The 17,728-nt window shown below is 44.4% G+C and overlaps 1 protein-coding gene across 3 annotated transcripts in view; it reads left to right on the forward strand.

The window, feature by feature from the left end:
• Window positions 1-17,459, forward strand: part of GLIS3 (GLIS family zinc finger 3) — a 177,421-nt gene extending 159,962 nt beyond the window's left edge. For all 3 annotated transcript variants that reach the window (XM_080987752.1, XM_080987753.1, XM_080987754.1), the window contains 2 exons: window positions 8,106-8,288; window positions 12,499-17,459. In XM_080987752.1, the coding sequence (XP_080843878.1) occupies window positions 8,106-8,288; window positions 12,499-12,635 (320 nt within the window). In that variant the 3' untranslated portion in view covers window positions 12,636-17,459. The remainder of the gene's footprint in view (window positions 1-8,105; window positions 8,289-12,498) is intronic.
• Window positions 17,460-17,728: the final 269 nt, after the last annotated feature.

Genomic DNA, 17,728 nt, shown 5'->3' on the forward strand with positions numbered 1-17,728 from the left:
GGGCACAGCCTGACCCCCTCCTCTGGCAATCCTCACAGAACTCTAGCCCAATGGTTGCCATTAATCTGATTTGAACTGATTTTATAATGAAATGATTTTAGAATGTTGTATCATTTTACTGTTGTTAGCCGCTCTGAGACCAGCTTTGGCTGGGGAGGGCGGGATATAAATAAAATTGTATTATTATTATTATTATTAAAGATCCTTGGCTCAAGGGTAGATTAAAAAAGGAGTCAGCCAGAAAGAGCAAATTTCCTCAGCCATGATAAGGCTCTACAGGGCAAGGCTCACTGGGGGAGGGGGTTCAGGCATGGACACCCATAATCCGTGGCTCCAGGAGTCAGTCAGACAAAGTTTATCCCAGCAGCAGCAGCAGCAGCAGCAGCAGAAGAAGAAGAAGAAGAAGAGAAGAGTTTGGATTTGATATCCCGCTTTATCACTACCCGAAGGAGTCTCAAAGCGGCTAACATTCTCTTTTTCCCTTCCTCCCCCACAACAAACACTCTGTGAGGTGAGTGGGGCTGAGAGACTTCAGTTAAGTGTGACTAGCCCAAGGTCACCCAGCAGCTGCATGTGGAGGAGCCGAGACGCAAACCCAGTTCCCCAGATTACGAGTCCACCTCTCTTAACCACTACACCACACTGGCCCAGCATCACCTCTCCCAGGAATTATACTGTTCATGGGATCTGGTGGACTCTTGGAGGTCAGCCAAGCAGAGTTTATATCCCAGCGAGGTGTCTCTCCTGAAACCACACCCAGTTCAGCTGCCAAAGACTTTTATATCATAAGAAAACAAAATAATACACAAGTCTGGGATGGACAATTTCCGGATGAACAAAGAGAAGGATGTGCGCAGTTCATCATCATGCAGGATAAGGGCATCCATATGTCTTGGTTGCAATGCAAGGGCCATCATAACTCTTTTACACCAAGAACCAGCAATACAATGTGGTCAGTAATGAGAATACAGACAGCCTCTTCTCAGTCAGTGCAGTGCAAATGCCCCTTCTGTATCTACAATGGAGCAGTTCAGGTGACGCTGCAGCTCTAGTAATGAGGTAATTTCCACAATTCCAAAAGGCAGGAGAAGAGAGTAATATTTGTAAAGGTTGGGGAAGCTCATTTGTTCTGCTTGCCTTCTGCTCAGCAGTAGCAAAGGCCCAATATTTCCCAACTACCGTAAGCTCCATCTCTCACCTTTGGCCCTATTCACCTGGTGTGGCATGATTATTTGCATTAGGATTCTCTCCTTCTTCATGTGCAGTATTTGCCCACAAAATTCCTTTTAGAAGTGTGAGCATGTCAGGAAAAAGAGATGATGTGCAAAATCAATCATTCTTCTGCTTTTTATTCAAACACCTGTGATTGAAAGCAGCTTTGCCCTATACATAAATTCTACAGAGAATCACATACTTGCAGAGCAATGTATATAGACTCGTTCCACCCAAGATTTAAGTAAACAGAAAGGCAATATCTCTAAAATAAATTTTAATATACCCTGATCATGCATCCAGATCAATGGGTGCATCAGTTTCCATTGTGTTTGGCTGACAACCAGAGCTATGCTTAATCAATGAAACCCTGATGTCTTTGCTTCTGTTTATCTACTATTTATGTGCCACTTTTTGACACAGAGTTGTCCAAGAGGTTGACACAACACAAGATGGCTTGCAAAAATAGACTCTCTCACCTTTCACCTGATATCTGCTCAGGTCTTAATGGACTTAGCAATGGGGCAGAGAGCAGCCACTCCTTGAAAGCACCGGTCCCCCTCACTGTGTCATTTATTTAAATATACACATCATATATTTATGCTTTTGACTTATGGTGCTGGAGGAGACTCTTGAGAGTCCCATGGACTGCAAGAAGATCAAACCTCTCCATTCTGAAGGAAATCAGCCCTGAGTGCTCACTGGAAAGACAGATCGTGAAGCTGAGGCTCCAATACTTTGGCCACCTCATGAGAAGAGAAGACTCCCTGGGAAAGACCCTGATGTTGGGAAAGATGGAGGGCACAAGGAGAAGGGGACGACAGAGGACGAGATGGTTGGACAGTGTTCTCGAAGCTACAAACATGAGTTTGACCAAACTGCGGGAGGCAGTAGAAGACAGGAGTGCCTAGCGCGCTCTGGTACATGGGGTCACGAAGAGTCGGACATGACTAAACGACTAAACAACAACAACAATCATATATTTAAATAAATGACACACACACGTATGCTTACAGTACTGCTGGGCATGCTGAAAGTACAATGGTGGTGAGACCACAACCACCCACCATCATGATTTACTCAGAGCCACAAATTTGCAAATGTCATGGGCCTATGTCCTGAGTCTTGTAGGAGCCTAGCAACACCCTGACACACAACAGCTAGCTCAAATCTTGAGATTTAAATAGGGCTAGGAGATGTTTCCTCCATGCTTCTGAAGTTAGTTTGGAATCAAAGCAGGGCCCCCCAAAAAACAAGGGAGTGGTTCCCACATACATGGCGGACTTCCTAGGTATGTAGAAGTGCAAAGGTTTGTGGATTAAAAGGAAAGGGAAATCTTAACCACCACCACCCCAAAAAGCCAAACAAAGACCTTTGATCTTCCAGACCAACCAGAAGTTGAGCAGACTACAGTGGTACCTTGGTTTACGAACTTAATCCGTTCTGGAAGTCCGTTCTTAACCAAAACCGTTCTTAATCCGTGGCACGCTTTCCCTAATGGGGCCTCCCACTGCCAGTGCCCTTCCATCATTCGGCTTCCATTCTTAGACCAAGGTCAAGTTCTCAAACCAGGACACTACTTCTGGTTTTGCAGAGTTCGTAAACAGGGCTGTTCTCAAACCAAGGTACCACTGTATATGAGTCTATCACAGGGGAGGGGAATTGGATCTTGCTGGTGGGCAGTTCCTGATCTCCCCACCTCCCATCCCCACAAGATAAGTTTGACAGGAGGCCAAGACTGCCTCTCAGTCAATCACCTGATGACACAATGCCTGAAAGGAGAGAATGTGGGCAGGAGGAGAGGACTGGAGGGAGGGGAAGTGGAGAAAGCAGGGGAAGGATGGAGCAGTCAAACAGCTCTCTGATCAACTCTAATGATCAGTTCAGACCTCTGACTGGAGTGATTTGTCCCTCTACCAAAGTCCCACTGGAGAGGGAGGAGATCTGCAGGGGAAAGAATGGCTCCGCCCACGTTTGGCTCTGGCTCCTCCCATTATCCACACACAGCCCTAACATATGCCTGAATGATTGTGGCCCTCAGTCAAATAAATGTTCTCCACCCCTTGATTTATATGAATGTGCATATCATCTGTCTATCCATATTCACCAGTTAACTTACACCGACTCATCTCTCTCTTTCTCCCACAAGTGTGTGTGTAGATAGATAGGAGCATGTGCGTGAAACAAAATACTTATTATTGCTTTCTATCTAGAAACCATTGATCTTTGGCTGTGGCACCTGAAAACACGCTTGAAAAGAAAATAAGCACTTTTTTTTTTACACATAAGATAGAATAAATGCTTCTATTGAGTCTCTGTGCCCTAGAGTACTTCTGACACCCTGTGTTTTACAATTCTTCTGTTTGCAGCTGGGATTTGCCTTCGAAAGTGGAAGAGTAATTAATGGTATCAAATAAATCCAAACAGGGATGGGTGGTGATTACTTAAAGTTGGGGGAGATCAAGAACATCTGGCTTACCAGTAATGAGGTTGGCATGTTAAATAGAAGAAATACAATAAAAGATAATATTGGTTGTCGTGGATTAGATGCATCTAGCGATCTGGGAGCCAGTTCATAGTCTAGTAGGGAGTGAATGCGGAGACTCTTTGGAATGTTAGCATGGTCTGAGAAGTGTCTTTAAACGTGTCCTAGGGTTTTGTTTTTTTAAAAAAATCACTGGATATCTTGCAGAGGGTTTTTTTTATCTTGCAGAGGAAGGGACGCGGGTGGTGCTGTGGGTTAAACCACAGTGCCTATGACTTGCCAATCAGAAGGTCGGTGGTTCGAATCCCCGCAACGGGGTGAGCTCCCATTTCTTGGTCCCTGCTCCTGCCAACCTAGCAGTTCGAAAGCACATCAAGGTGCAAGTAGATAAATAGGTACCGCTCCGGCGGGAAGGTAAACGGCGTTTCCGTGCACTGCTCTGGTTCACCAGGAGCGGCTTAGTCATGCTGGCCACATGACCCGGAAGTTGTACGCCGGCTCCCTTGGCCAATAAAGCAAGATGAGCGCCGCAACCCCAGAGTCGGCCACGACTGGACCTAATGGTCAGGGGTCCCTTTACCTTTTTTATCTTGCAGAGGACCCTGGATAGCTCAGTTGGTTAGACCATGGTGCTGATAACACCAAGGTTGCAGGTTCGATCCCTGTATGGACCAGCTGCATATTCCTGCATTGCAGGGGGTTGGACTAGATGATCCTCAGGGTCCCTTCCAACTCTACAGTTCTGTGATTCTGTGATTCTGTGACCCAAGGACTGAAGGGTTATTGACAACAAAAAATGCAGAGATTACCTGCTGTCTGGGGGTTGTTGCAAGACAGTAATGGGCCTTGCTTCACAGCCAAGCTTCCTTGCATCTTTCTCTTGCCATACTTAGCTACATTCCCCGCTGCCATTCACTTTTGATTTTACTTCATCTTGAAAGCTAGCACTTTGGATGCAGCGTTTATCAGCATCATAAGTGCTTTGGGGTGATATGAAGACAGCACAAGCTGTGTTCTTATGTAAATGAATTGCCCTGCATTTATTGCAACTTTTTTGTTATTCCTTTGGTTTTGCCATATTTACAACCTACAGAAGGCGTAGAAGATAACTGAGCTAAGCTAGTCTCCAGTTCCAGAGGCTTATCTGAAGTGCATTTCTGCTGTAATACCGGACTGGTTGGCTTCCATAGTCACGGTTCTTCGTCCAACTAGCCTTTGGGCATCCTTCCCTTGTTCATGAGCTTCAAGTATACAGTGGTACCTCGGGTTACATATGCTTCAGGCTACATATGCTTCAGGTTACAGACTCCACTAACCCAGAAATAGTACCTCGGGTTAAGAACTTTGCTTCAGGATGAGAACAGAAATCGTACTCTGGTGGTGCGGCAGCAGCGGGAAGCCCCATTAGCTAAAGTGGTGCTTCAGGTTAAGAACAGTTTCAGGTTAAGAACGGACCTCCAGAACGAATTAAGTACTTAACCCGAGGTACCACTGTACACAGATTGGCTTTTGTTGCTCTAACAACAGTCTGTGTTCACAAATGGGTCAAATTCTGTCTGCTTGTTGCCATTCTATTACAGAATATATGTAGCAAGCAAACATGAGTTGCATGTACTGCATGTAACTATTTGGATTACAACAATGTTTCTAGGATATAATATAGGATAGCTGCTGTTTTACAGTGACCTTTGCAGACCAGCTATATGTCATACAAAAGCTTCATTCACAGTGCTAACACCTGATTTCTGGTGGCATCATACCATAATCCTGTGCTGATATAGTGATCTTACTTGGAGCACAACACAGCAGGAACACTGTGCTGGTTCAATAATAGTTCAATCCTTATTTTCCTGGACATTTGTGTATCTCCCCACCTTCCTTCCACAAACCTCCACTCATGTGCACAAAAGAGCAAATTTTTCTTAAAGAATGTCACATTTTGTAATCTTGACAACAGACAAGGGTTTTGTGCCTTCATCTTGTGCCTCCAAATCAGGCTTCCGTCAGTGCACTGAGGAAGGACTCAGGCATTGCAGAGTAAGTTCAGCACAGCCCGGGAGAACTACTCCCCATACTTCTCAAAGCAACTAAGGGCTCATCCACCCTGGAGTTTAATGTCGATTTATTTCTTTTAATGGTGTCAACATGACGTCCTCATCCAAGTGGCAGCCTACACACACACACACACACACCCTGCAGATAATCCGATAGCGGAAGAAAATAAAAAATAAAACCACAAATTAGCGGACCCTAGATGTACTGAACTGTATTGTGCTGATAGACTTCTTTACATGTGTGTTACATACCAGCCCAAAGGACAGGATGCAGCCTGCCCCTTTCCATCAGTTCTTGCTGTTTTGGCACTTGTATTTTTAAAACAGCAGAACTGCTCTTGCACAAGACAGCTGTGTTTTAAGAGAAAATAAAACTTGCCCTTGCAGGTACAGGAGGTGTGAAAGGAAAAGGGAAGTACAGTGGTACCTCGGGTTAAGTAGTTAATTTGTTCCGGAGGTCCGTACTTAACCTGAAACTGTTCTTAACCTGAAGCACCACTTTAGCTAATAGGGCCTCCTGCTGCCACTGTGCCGCCGGAGCACGATTTCTGTTCTCATCCTGAAGCAAAGTTATTAACCTGAAGCACTATTTCTGGGTTAGCGGAGTCTGTAACCTGAAGCGTATGTAACCTGAAGCGTATGTAACCCGAGGTACCACTGTAGCAGCTTTTCAGGCAAGCAGTTCCAAAGACTTGCGTGACTTGGAGTAGCAAGCTTCCTTCCCTCCTCCCTCCCTTCCTTCCTTCCTTTGTTTTTTTGTTTTCTACTGCTCTTTCACGTAAAACCTGTGTTTCAAAAACACATAAAGGCAAGGAAAGGTGCATGCTGTACGCATGCCTACAACTAACCTCCGGTTTCTTGAACTTGTGATGGACAGAAAGGTACTAATTGAGGGACGGGACCGCAACACACAGCACAAATGGATCCCATCAAGGCCACCCACAAGCGTGAAGGGAAATAAGTTTCAAAGGCTTAAAACTGAAGCAGTCATTGGTAGATTGAGGGACACAAACTTGCATATGGAAACATCCATCTGTGTACCCATGAAGACGTCAACACAGGAACAAGGCACTACAACTCTCTTCAGTCGTAATGCTTTCACCTTTCTTAACTCTTTTTCCTTTAGGAAAATAAGCTACCTTCTTTCTCTAAATGAACTGGTTTGCCAACTGTACTGGCTATTTGCAATGGATCTCCCCTCTTCTATGCCAGCTCTATGCTGACATTTAAGAAGAAAAGTGGCCATAGTAAAATAATAGAAAACAACAACTTTCCAAAACAGTTTTTAGCTCATTACTCTCAATGGCGCTTTGTGCATACTTGAAAAGCATTCTTAAAAATAACTGCTGTCCCAACCAGCCGTGGCCACACTGTGAGAGTTTACAGCTGAGTCACAGCAGTTACCAGAAACAGCTATTTCCATCTCTGGTACGTGAAGCCAGCTGGCAAGACTTAGGCATAGCCGGGCTGAAAATGTTCTTTGACATTGTTCCACACTCCTTCTCGGTTTAGAACTTCTCACAATGCCCTATTCTGAATCCCAAATGCTCTGGGAGGAATGCTGATTTATACAAGATTGCCCAGTGTTAAAAAGTATGAGTCATGGAACAAAATATGTCCCTCTCTCCCAAGACACAAGAATGTAAAATCATAAATGTATAATTATCACCCTTTGCCTATTATTTTCGAAGCACTAATTTCCCCACCTTCCAGTACAGTTTAATAGTAAAACATTATATGCATTTTTTCAAGCTTTACCCAAATCTATTGAGGACATTGCTTCATATATAAAGAACAATTTTAAAGAATATTTATAATCCCTTCTCTCTCTAGAGACTTTTTGTTGTCACCAAAAACTAATCTTTCTTTTTGCTCAGGACTCAGGATATGGTACACAACAGATTACTATTACCGGTACTTCATTTCACAGAACAGTGCTAGAATTCAGAAAATTTAGGGATTCAGGGCTGCAATTTAACTGCCTAGGACTAAGAGAAGCATAGCTGTGGTTTCAACTTCTGCCATAGCCTTGGTTTTTGTGTGTCTCTCCATTTTTCTCATCAAGGCTGAATTTGTGTAATTAGACAAAATATACTCAGGAGAAGTGCAACTTTCTGAAGGTTAAAGAAGGTCAAGCAAATACGATTTTAAAGAGAAAATTCTCATGAAAATGCCAAGACAATTAATTACTGTGGTGGTACTTGCTTTAAGGACTTGACGGCACAGCTTTAAAATAGTCTGAAATAGATTGCCAAAGCTTCCTGGAAAAGCGACGTCAAAGAGAAGTTTCTAATGAAACTGGTGCAAATACAGAAAAGGAGTTTGATCTATTTCTGTGTCTTTTCTCTTTCTAGGTGTTTATGGGCAGCTGCAAACATTCTGTTCCCCACATTATGCCGACAATCAGAGAAATTTGCAACATGGCAGAACTTGTAATATGGTCCCACCTTTTGAAGACTGTCTTGTACCCACATCTATGGGTCAGGCAGGTTTTGATGTTTTCCACAGAGCATTTTCAGCGCATTCTGGCATTACAGGTAAACCCCTACTGTGGTCGCATTAGTTAAAGGTGCACTCTGTGGTAAATCTTTCTAGAGCTCTTAGTTTCATGAGTTCTTTTCTGGAAAGAATATTCTGTGTTTCCAAAGTGTGTACTGATCCCCAACACCCATTTGAAAATCATTTTGTAATGCTGTACACCATAATCCCCCTACATCAACACTCCTCCCCAGTCTGGACCTTCTCAAAGGCACTTTGGACCTTTATTAAGAAAACCTGTGGTCAATTCAAACATTATCACACCTTGTAGGATATCGGTCTGGTTCCACGTGTCAGTCATGAATTGCAACTTGCATGTAAGATACTGAGAAATGAACAGCCAGTTGTGGCAATTTTGTAGTCTTCCTTCTTAAACAATTTGTTGCATAGGAATTTGGTAACCTGTGAAGTGGTTCTCAGTAGGTTTGTAACCTTGCCAGCTTTAAACTGGATTGCACGGCTAGCTGTAAACATTTGTTTCTTTTAAAACAAATCTCTGAGAATTCCCATCTGCTCTTTCACCATGTAACAGATTTTCATCTGTGAAGAAAATCGGCAGTTTCTGTCCCTTAATCCAGTCTAGACTGGGCCTCTAGCAGGCCAATGACAGAAATGGACAGAAAAAAAGAACGCAGTTCTTCTGCTTCAGTCTTTTAACACTGAGCACCTGTGTCTCAGGACAGGTTCATAGGTCTGTATAGAAATCTTGGCTACTGGGCCTTTGGTGACTTGCCAGAAATGTGAACAGGCAGGTGCTTTTTGAAAGGTAGTTCATAAATGTTATTAATAAATAAGTAATAATAAATAAAATACTCCTTCATGCATAATAATGCTTAACATCTGTGTAGCCCTTTAAAGTCTTCAAAGCACTTTCTGTTCATCATCCAGTGGTGAACCTCAAAGTTGTGTTGTGAGGAAAGCCAGCGTGATAATTCCCCATCTTGCAATGAGAAGGCTGGGGCTGAGGAAGTGGGGCTTGCTTGAAGGCAATCCCAGGAGTTCAGGCCTCCCCATGGACTCTCCGATTGGCCACTACACCAGGCCAGCTCTCAATTGCGTAACATATTGACCACACCCGCTGTAAGGATATCAGGGGGTTACTCGAGAGCAATCAGGCAAATGCCTCCCTGGTCGGCTGTAAAGCCTCGTTATTGGTGCCAAAAACCCTTCACCATGCACAGTGGCATAGCGTGGGGGGTGCAGGGGGGCTGGGCGCAACGGGCGCAACATCTGGGGGGGGCGCGCTCGCACTCGCAGCTCTCTGCCCCTACTAAAATCCATGGGTTAGGGGGCGCAAATTACTTGCCTTGCCCCGGGTGCTGACAACCCACGCTACGCCACTGACCATGCAGAATGCCACTATTCCGTGGCCCACTCATTCACTGGCAGAATCTGTGAGTGGGTGGTCCTTAAACCTTCCCCAGCAGAGTAGTTTCTTGACCCCCAATCTGCGCCTCACCTCCCAGCGCGGAAGCCTACTGCGCAGGGAGGGCGTGGGTAACGGAGGACCTCTCTCCTCCCCGCTTTGCCCAGGCAAGGTGTCCTGGCACCGCCTCGCCTCCTCCGAGCCCTGAAGCTCCTCTCCACTGGAAGCGTGGTTACTCTCCTCCGCTGATGAGGTACTGCTTCCCACGATCTTTGGGGCCTGTCTGTAATCCATCCAGCTTTTCCCCTCTCGCCCCTGAGCCGATGGCAGTTCCCTGACACCCACAAATAAGCTGCACCTTTAAAATTCAAGGGGGGGGAGAGAAAAAAAGACAAAACCCAAATATAAACCGCTCCCTTAAAATTGGGTTACAGGCTGAAAATTGCTGCGGTTGGTAGAATTGTAACTCTAAGCCCATTTAAGCCTTTGCTCTCGCAAGCCCCCAAAAGTGACTGTACAGTCGCTCAAATCGCAAATCGCTATTCAGTCGCTACAATTCCGCAGGCACTCACACCCGTCAATGGCAAATGAACAGTCTCGAGCTCACAAATCAGCAAGGAAACATTTTTTTGTTCCATTTTACCATATGTAAAATGGCTGCGTGGGAGCCAGTTAAAGTTCAATCCTTCGAAGACAGAGGTCTTCTGGCTGGGTCGGGATGACATGGGGTTGGGGAGCCAAATCTCATCTCTTGTGGGGGCGCAATTAGTGCCAGCGCCTTCTTTCAAGAGCTTGGGTGTAACCTTCGACGCCTCCCTTTCCATGGAGCACAGGTTGAAGCCACAGCAAAGGTGGCATTTTTTCACCTCCGCCGTATTAAGCTGTTGGTCCCTTACCTTTCCCACCCCGACCTGGCCACAGTGATCCATGCAACGGTCACCTCCAGGCTTGATTATTGTAACTCGCTCTATGCGAGGCTGCCCTTGAAGCTGACCCAGAAACTCCAGCAGGTGCAGAATGCCACAGCGAGGCTCCTTATGGGGTCCTTGCCACAGGATCACATTCACCCAGTGCTTTACCAGCTGCACTGGCTCCCAGTGGAGTACGGGGTCAGGTTCAAGGTGCTGGTTTTGACCTTTAAAGCCCTATGCAGCCTAGGACCCACGTACCTACAGGACCGCCTCTCCTGGTATGCTCCTCAGAGGACCTTAAGAAGAAGAAGAAGAAGAAGAGTTTGGATTTGATATCCCGCCTTTCACTCCCTTTAAGGAGTCTCAAAGCTGCTAACATTCTCCTTTCCCTTCCTCCCCCACAACAAACACTCTGTGAGGTGAGTGGGGCTGAGAGACTTCAAAGAAGTGTGACTAGCCCAAGGTCACCCAGCAGCTGCATGTGGAGGAGTGGAGACGCGAACCCAGTTCCCCAGATTACGAGACTACCGCTCTTAACCACTACACCACACTGGCTCTCAAGGTCCACAAATGACATCATGTTGGAGGTCCCAAGTCGCAAGATGGTTAGATTGATCTCAACTAGGGCCAGGGCCTTTTCAGTACTGGCCCCGACTTGGTGGAACACTCTGTCACAAGAGACTAGGGCCCTGCAAGACACAGCTGTTCCGCCTGGCCTTTGGTTTGGACTCAGTCTGACCCTTATGTCTTCCCATAGCTGTCAACGTTTTCCTTTTTTTAAGGGAAATTCTCTTATTCCGAATAGGATTCCTCGCAAGAACAGGGAAAAGTTGACAGCTATGATGTCTTCCCTCCCCTTATGATTTTGATCTATGGGCTACTTTTAAAATGAGGCTGCATTTTAAATTGCATTTTAACCTGTATTTTAAATTGGGGTTTTTTTCCTCCCCCCCCCCTTATGTTTCTATTGTAATTTTACTGGTGTTAGCCACCCTGAGCCTGGCTCTGGCCGGGGAGGGCGGGGTATAAATTATTATTATTATTATTATTATTATCATCATCATCGTATTTTTTGCTCTATAAGACTCACTTTTTCCCTCCTAAAAAGTAAGGGGAAATGTGTGTGCATCTTATGGAGCGAATGCAGGCTGCACAGCTATCCCAGAAGCCAGAACAGCAAGAGGGATTGCTGCTTTCACTGTGCAGCGATCCCTCTTGCTGTTCTGGCTTCTGAGATTCAGAATATTTTTTTTTCTTGTTTTCCTCCTCCAAAAACTAGGTGCATCTTGTGGTCTGATGTGTCTTATAGAGCAAAAAATACGGTAATCGTAAAAGCCCATTTTTGTAAGGTCGCGAATTTAAGCCACACTTTAACTTTTCACGGTCGGAATTTGGAAAAAAGGTGTGGCTTATATTCAGGCCAATATGGTATAGAAGTTCTTTGTGCTAAAGTCCACAAGCGATGAGCATGTGTACATTACCCTGAATCATTTACCAACCTAGCCTGTGCTTTTTAGCTAGATATTTGATAATAGTAAGATTCACCAATATTCATAAGGAAATGTCAGGAAATTATGGCATTTACTAATAAATCTCAAAGCTAATTGAGCAGATAAGCAGCAGGTGCAGCGAATACTGAGAGCCTGAAGACTGTTTTGTGTGTAGAAAAGAAGATTTGCGGGGGAGGGGAGGCTGGCGGGAAAGGGAAAGGGTGCTTAACCCTTGCCCTGCCAACCACTCTCTGCTGCAGATTGCCTTCCAAGCAGCTTTATCTTCTGCAGTGCTCCATATATGTTTTCCTCTCTGAAAATACACAAGAGGAATCCTGTGTTTGCATGCAACATGTAATTATGCCCAGATTTCTACTGTGCAACGTACCCAAATTTCTTCCAGTTCAGTCTATTTGATGTACAAAATTTCTTCTCTTCTCAGTTTATGATCTTCCATCAGGCTCTACAGAGATATTTGGTGATTCATTGCGCAATGGAATTGAGGACTCCAGTTTCCTTCAGATAAACGCTGTGGATCGTTGCCCGAGTCAACTTTCTTCAGTTTACACTGAAGGCTGAGGAAGGGAAAAAGCTACACTCCTGCATCTAATCCCTATCGGAACCACTCTTTTACGGACCATCTTTTTGTGGTCAGTTCAAGTGCTGAGTGTATTACCCAAGAAACGAAGGAAACACCACCAGATAGCATTGACCATCACAGATGCAGCTAATAAATATAAGGAGGAGGATTCTGGTTGAAACTTACCTGCTGAAGTGTGAGCAACTGCTTTTTTAATTGAGTCTCTTTTTTTGTGGTAAAACCTCTTTTCAAAGGGAACGAATAAGAAAACCACTGCTTCTTATATATCTAGATGAATTGTTGAAATTTTCACCACAGTTTTTGGAAACCCTCTGAAAGGACTCTGTAGAAACTTGCAACAACTTTTTTGGAAAAAGCAAAAGTGCCTTGCATAATGAGCTTGTTTGGTGCTTTGCAGGCCCAGCACACAGCCTTGCAGGGCTGAAGACAAGGAGCGGTTTTTGAGGCACCAATTGGAGGTGGAGGCAGCACCATTCCACTTTCTTTTTGGATTCTGGGAACATCAATCCTCTTTAACAACACAGTATTAACTGTATTATCCAAAAGAGAGACAGTTGTTTGTGGTGTCTTAGCATTCCTTCATTGGAGAGAGTTAATCTCACTTGATATTGAATAATGCTTTATAATTAAATTTTTATATTCCATGTGTAGAATTCTGTATGGAAGGTTCTTTTCAAAAAAGCACACATATTTAGATTAGATGTTCCCCATGAAGAACAGAAGTTCCCTGGGAATGTTTGCAAATGAAGGTGTTGAAGGTGTTTCCAGCAAGCTTCATTGGATCTTGAAGTCAACATAAAGAAGGTGTATTCACTACTCCTGCCAGAGAAGTAAGGGTTTCAACACTACCTTGCTGGGTCCCACGAGTGTTGGATTCAGACTTCACATGATGTAGTAGATCTCCCAGTATCCCTTCTTTAATCTGGTGGCTGGGGGTGATTTCAGATGGTACTGTTATTCTGGGGGAAGAGTGCTAAGCTTTCTCCAATGGAAGCCCACTCCTCCCAAACCTTGTGTTTTGCTTTTTTGCTATGGGGGGCGGACAGGTACAGTGAAGAAACTTTTCTTTTCACCCCCTTCCAGCTAAAAGCAGCCTCAGGGAAAGAAGGGTTTCCATAGAAGAAACATAAAATTGGGAGAGGGTTTGTACTTCTCCCTCCCAGCATGGTAGCCTTGATCCAAGTTGCCCCTCCATTTGGTCACAGGTTTATTGTGTCCCATGTCGTTCAACCCAGCATATTCTGCAAGAGAGCACCTTTCTGGCATTGTCCCTCATATATTCTAGAAGATTCTATGGAAAGGGCTATTATAATTCCATCTGCTGTAAATATGGTATGTTAGTATTTCAATCATTTTTAAATCTATGCATTCCTTTCCTCTTCTTTCTACTTACTTTTTCTTACAAAAATAAAAACGACATGCCATGTTTTTAATGCATCCCAAAATAATTCATGTAGCTGGTAATTCTTTGTTGTATAGTTATGAGCCTGTGTGGGCAGTAGAAAATGAATTTTCATGGTCAAGATGTGGCCTTTGTCATGGTTACATTATTATATAATTAAAATGGCAGACTTCTTTATGCAATGTGTATTGTGGGCCATTCGTATTGGGGCCAAAGCATTTCAGCAATTTCTAAATGTGTGTTTTTCTTGTTAATAGCGTGTTACCGCAGAGGAACAAAATGTGACTATGCCAAGAGCCAAAGGAATTGATGCACTTAATTTTTAGCGAGGATAAAAAGAAGAGTTTCTGAAATGGTGAAGCAGGCTTCCAAAAGCTAAATCATTATTTTGAAAAATTAATCATTTTTAAACCAGTCATAATTGTACAATTATGGGTATACTGAAGCCACATGCTAAAGCTATTCCCTGCGGTTATGAAAGCCAAGCCCTGGCTCCCCATTCCCACAAGGGGGATCTCTGTTTGGCTGCCCTTGCCAAATCAGATCCTGAATCCACCTTAACTGGCTAAATAAAGGTAAAGGGTCCAGTCGTGACTGACTCTGGGGTTGCGGCGCTCATCTCGCTTTATTGGCCGAGGGAGCCGGCGTACAGCTGCTGGGTCATGTGACCAGCATAACTAAGCCGCTTCTGGCGAACCAGAGCAGCGCACAGAAACGCCGTTTACCTTCCCGCCGGAGCGGTACCTATTTATCTACTAGCACTTTGACGTGCTTTTGAACTGCTAGGTGGGCAGGAGCAGGGACCGAGCAACGGGAGCTCACCCCGTCGTGGAGATTCGAACCGCCGACCTTCTGATCGGCAAGCCCTAGGCTCTGTGGTTTAATCCTACACACAGAGCCTGTGGTTCTTTCAGTCTTGTTTCGATGTAGAATTCCTGCTCTCTGCCCTGCAAAAAATAAGTGAACTTGACACAGCAGAAGACAGAGGGATGTGGCCAGGCCCTTGGGCTTGTCCCGCTGATGTGTTGAGCACATCATACAGTGTGCAAACGTCGCTGTGTGATATTGAGGGGCCCCGGCCCCCTCCTTGAAACTTTGGGGGTGCCAAGGTCCCTCAGCCCCACCCCCAAGCTGGTGCCCCTGGATGCAGCTGAAAAAGTCTAGAAGTGATGTAACATACAATGGGAGAAAAATCAGTGGGCGGTGCTTAGAAACTTCAGTCGAGATGAACCCTTGTGATTTATGGCAAATCCAATCCATGCTGGATCAGGTCTATACATGCCGCCCATGAAAAACGGTCAGCTTTGACAGGGCCAGTCACTTCCTAGTCGATGGATGGAGAACAGATTCCTGAATCCCCCGTTCTATAGTCAGTTTTGCCAGACAAATCAACACAGTGACTAGAGACAGAAGCAGGTCCCGGGATGCAGGTGGGGACCTTTGAATCTGGGCTTAACATCTGGAAAAAGATGGGAAGATTCCAACCATTCTGTGAAGACTTAGTTTTAGTCTTTGGAAAAGTCTGTGACAATCCTCAAATGATTGTGCCTGACAGCTTAAATATTAGTCAAGACTCAGTCATTGTACCCTGGAGTTTGGGGGTCCAAGAAAGGCCAGATGTCTTCAGTCAGGAGCCAAATTACATCTGTTACCTCTACAAGCATAGGCTCATTTTAACTGAAAATGCTATAGTGTCCTAAGGGCAGGATTTGGGGCAGAGATCCAGGGCTGCTTTCTGTTAGAATGAGCAGGAGGTTCCTGACCACATTTTGGAGAGCAGGAGCTTCATGCATCCTCTCTCACATGTTGTTTAGTCATTTAGTCATGTCCGACTCTTCGTGACCCCATGGACCAGAGCACACCAGGCACTCCTGTCTTCCACTGCCTCCCGCAGTTTGGTCAAACTCATGCTGGTAGCTTCGAGAACACTATCCAACCATCTCGTCCTCTGTCGTCCCCTTCTCCTTGTGCCCTCCATCTTTCCCAACATCAGGGTCTTTTCCAGGGAGTCTTCTCTTCTCATGAGGTGGCCAAAGTATTGGAGCCTCAGCTTCACGATCTGTCCTTCCAGTGAGCACTCAGGGCTGATTTCCTTCAGAATGGACAGGTTTGATCTTCTTGCAGTCCATGGGACTCTCAAGAGTCTCCTCCAGCACCATAATTCAAAACCATCAATTCTTCGGCGATCAGCCTTCTTTATGGTCCAGCTCTCTCACATAATGGATCTTTATTTGAGATGTGTTTTGTGTGCTTCTGTATGGGCTGCCATGATCTTATGGGGTCATTTTGTTTCTTACACTACAGTCCTTTACATATCTACTCAGAAGTAAGTCCCATTGACTTGAAGGTCTATACATGACAGGTCTCATGCCCTGCTCCTCCTCGGGAGACATCACAGTGGCTTATATTTTGTCCCCATGTGGTGGTGTCCAAGTGATCCTCAAGTCCAGGCTTGCCTTGATCCAGGGGAAAACCTGGTCTGCTATTCTGCAGTCTGCGGTTTCACATTGACTGCTCTGTTAGAAGCACCCACTCTGACTTGCATCCCAGAATAAGCAGATTCCACAACTCATCTTGTTGTACTCCAACTGGTTTGTTGAAAAGAGGGCTGCACTTTACTGAACTCTTGGATATTTTATTTCACTAGGGGACTGTTGTGTTACAAAAATGGTGCTTCGGTTTTTTTGCTAGCCAGATAATAATGCCTGTTTAAAGGGATTCAGTATAAACTATTTTTATGTAAAGATTTAGAAAGGAGAAGACATTATACAGATGCACACTAGCTTGCATCTTCCACTCTTCTCAGAGTAGGTCTATGGCAACACTGCAAAATTGTGTTGCATAAGCAACCAATTCCCACTGCACTTTTAATAGCCCCTTGGCTTCTCTGTGCAAGAGAGCGAAAACGCCCACACATGTAGAAGAGAATCTTGTTTCTCCACAGCCATTAGTAGGTATATCATTGCAGGACAAGAAAATCACTACAGGTTTGTGCTGTTTTAACTCCTTCGTTGCCACCCTCTAGACTCTTATGTGAGAGTAAAAGCTCACTGGAGGCTTAATAATAAACAAATTTTCTCTCAGGCTGGCTCTACTAAATCAAGAGATGGGGCTGCCCATCTTCGTCAACTTCTGATAAAGTCTTTATATCCATCTTCAGAAGAAATGTACACTGGAGTTCACATGTACCTTCAAAAAAGGAATTTTGTATCAGAAGTCAATTGTTCCGGTTTACTTGTGTCACTTGCAGAAGCATTTTTGTGTTAGTACTGTTGTTCTCATTCCATTATTATAATATATTTTTTAAGAAAGGTAATTAATTGTGTTTTGACTGTACCGTTTTTTAAAAGGAATGCAAAAAGAACCCGAGCACTTTTTATGTGAGATTTTTTTAAAGGAACAGAAATCAAAGAGATGGGTTAGTTAACAGGGTGTTGTGTTCATTTTATAGGCAAAGTGGAGCATCTTGTTGTGTAATGTTGCTCATGCAAAGCACTTTTATGGGAGAAGATGGTACAGTATGTGGAAACGTGTTTTCTATCTCACATTTTCTTGTACATATTTATATATGTTCCTCCTTTATATAGAGTTGGATCCTTTATACCATATTGTATATCTGTCTGATTTTTATTACCGTTGGCATATATCTGTTGCATATTGCATTGCCTA

This window comes from Podarcis pityusensis (assembly GCF_964106645.2).
Source record: "Podarcis pityusensis genome assembly, chromosome: 17".
NCBI classification, from domain to species: domain Eukaryota; kingdom Metazoa; phylum Chordata; class Lepidosauria; order Squamata; family Lacertidae; genus Podarcis; species Podarcis pityusensis.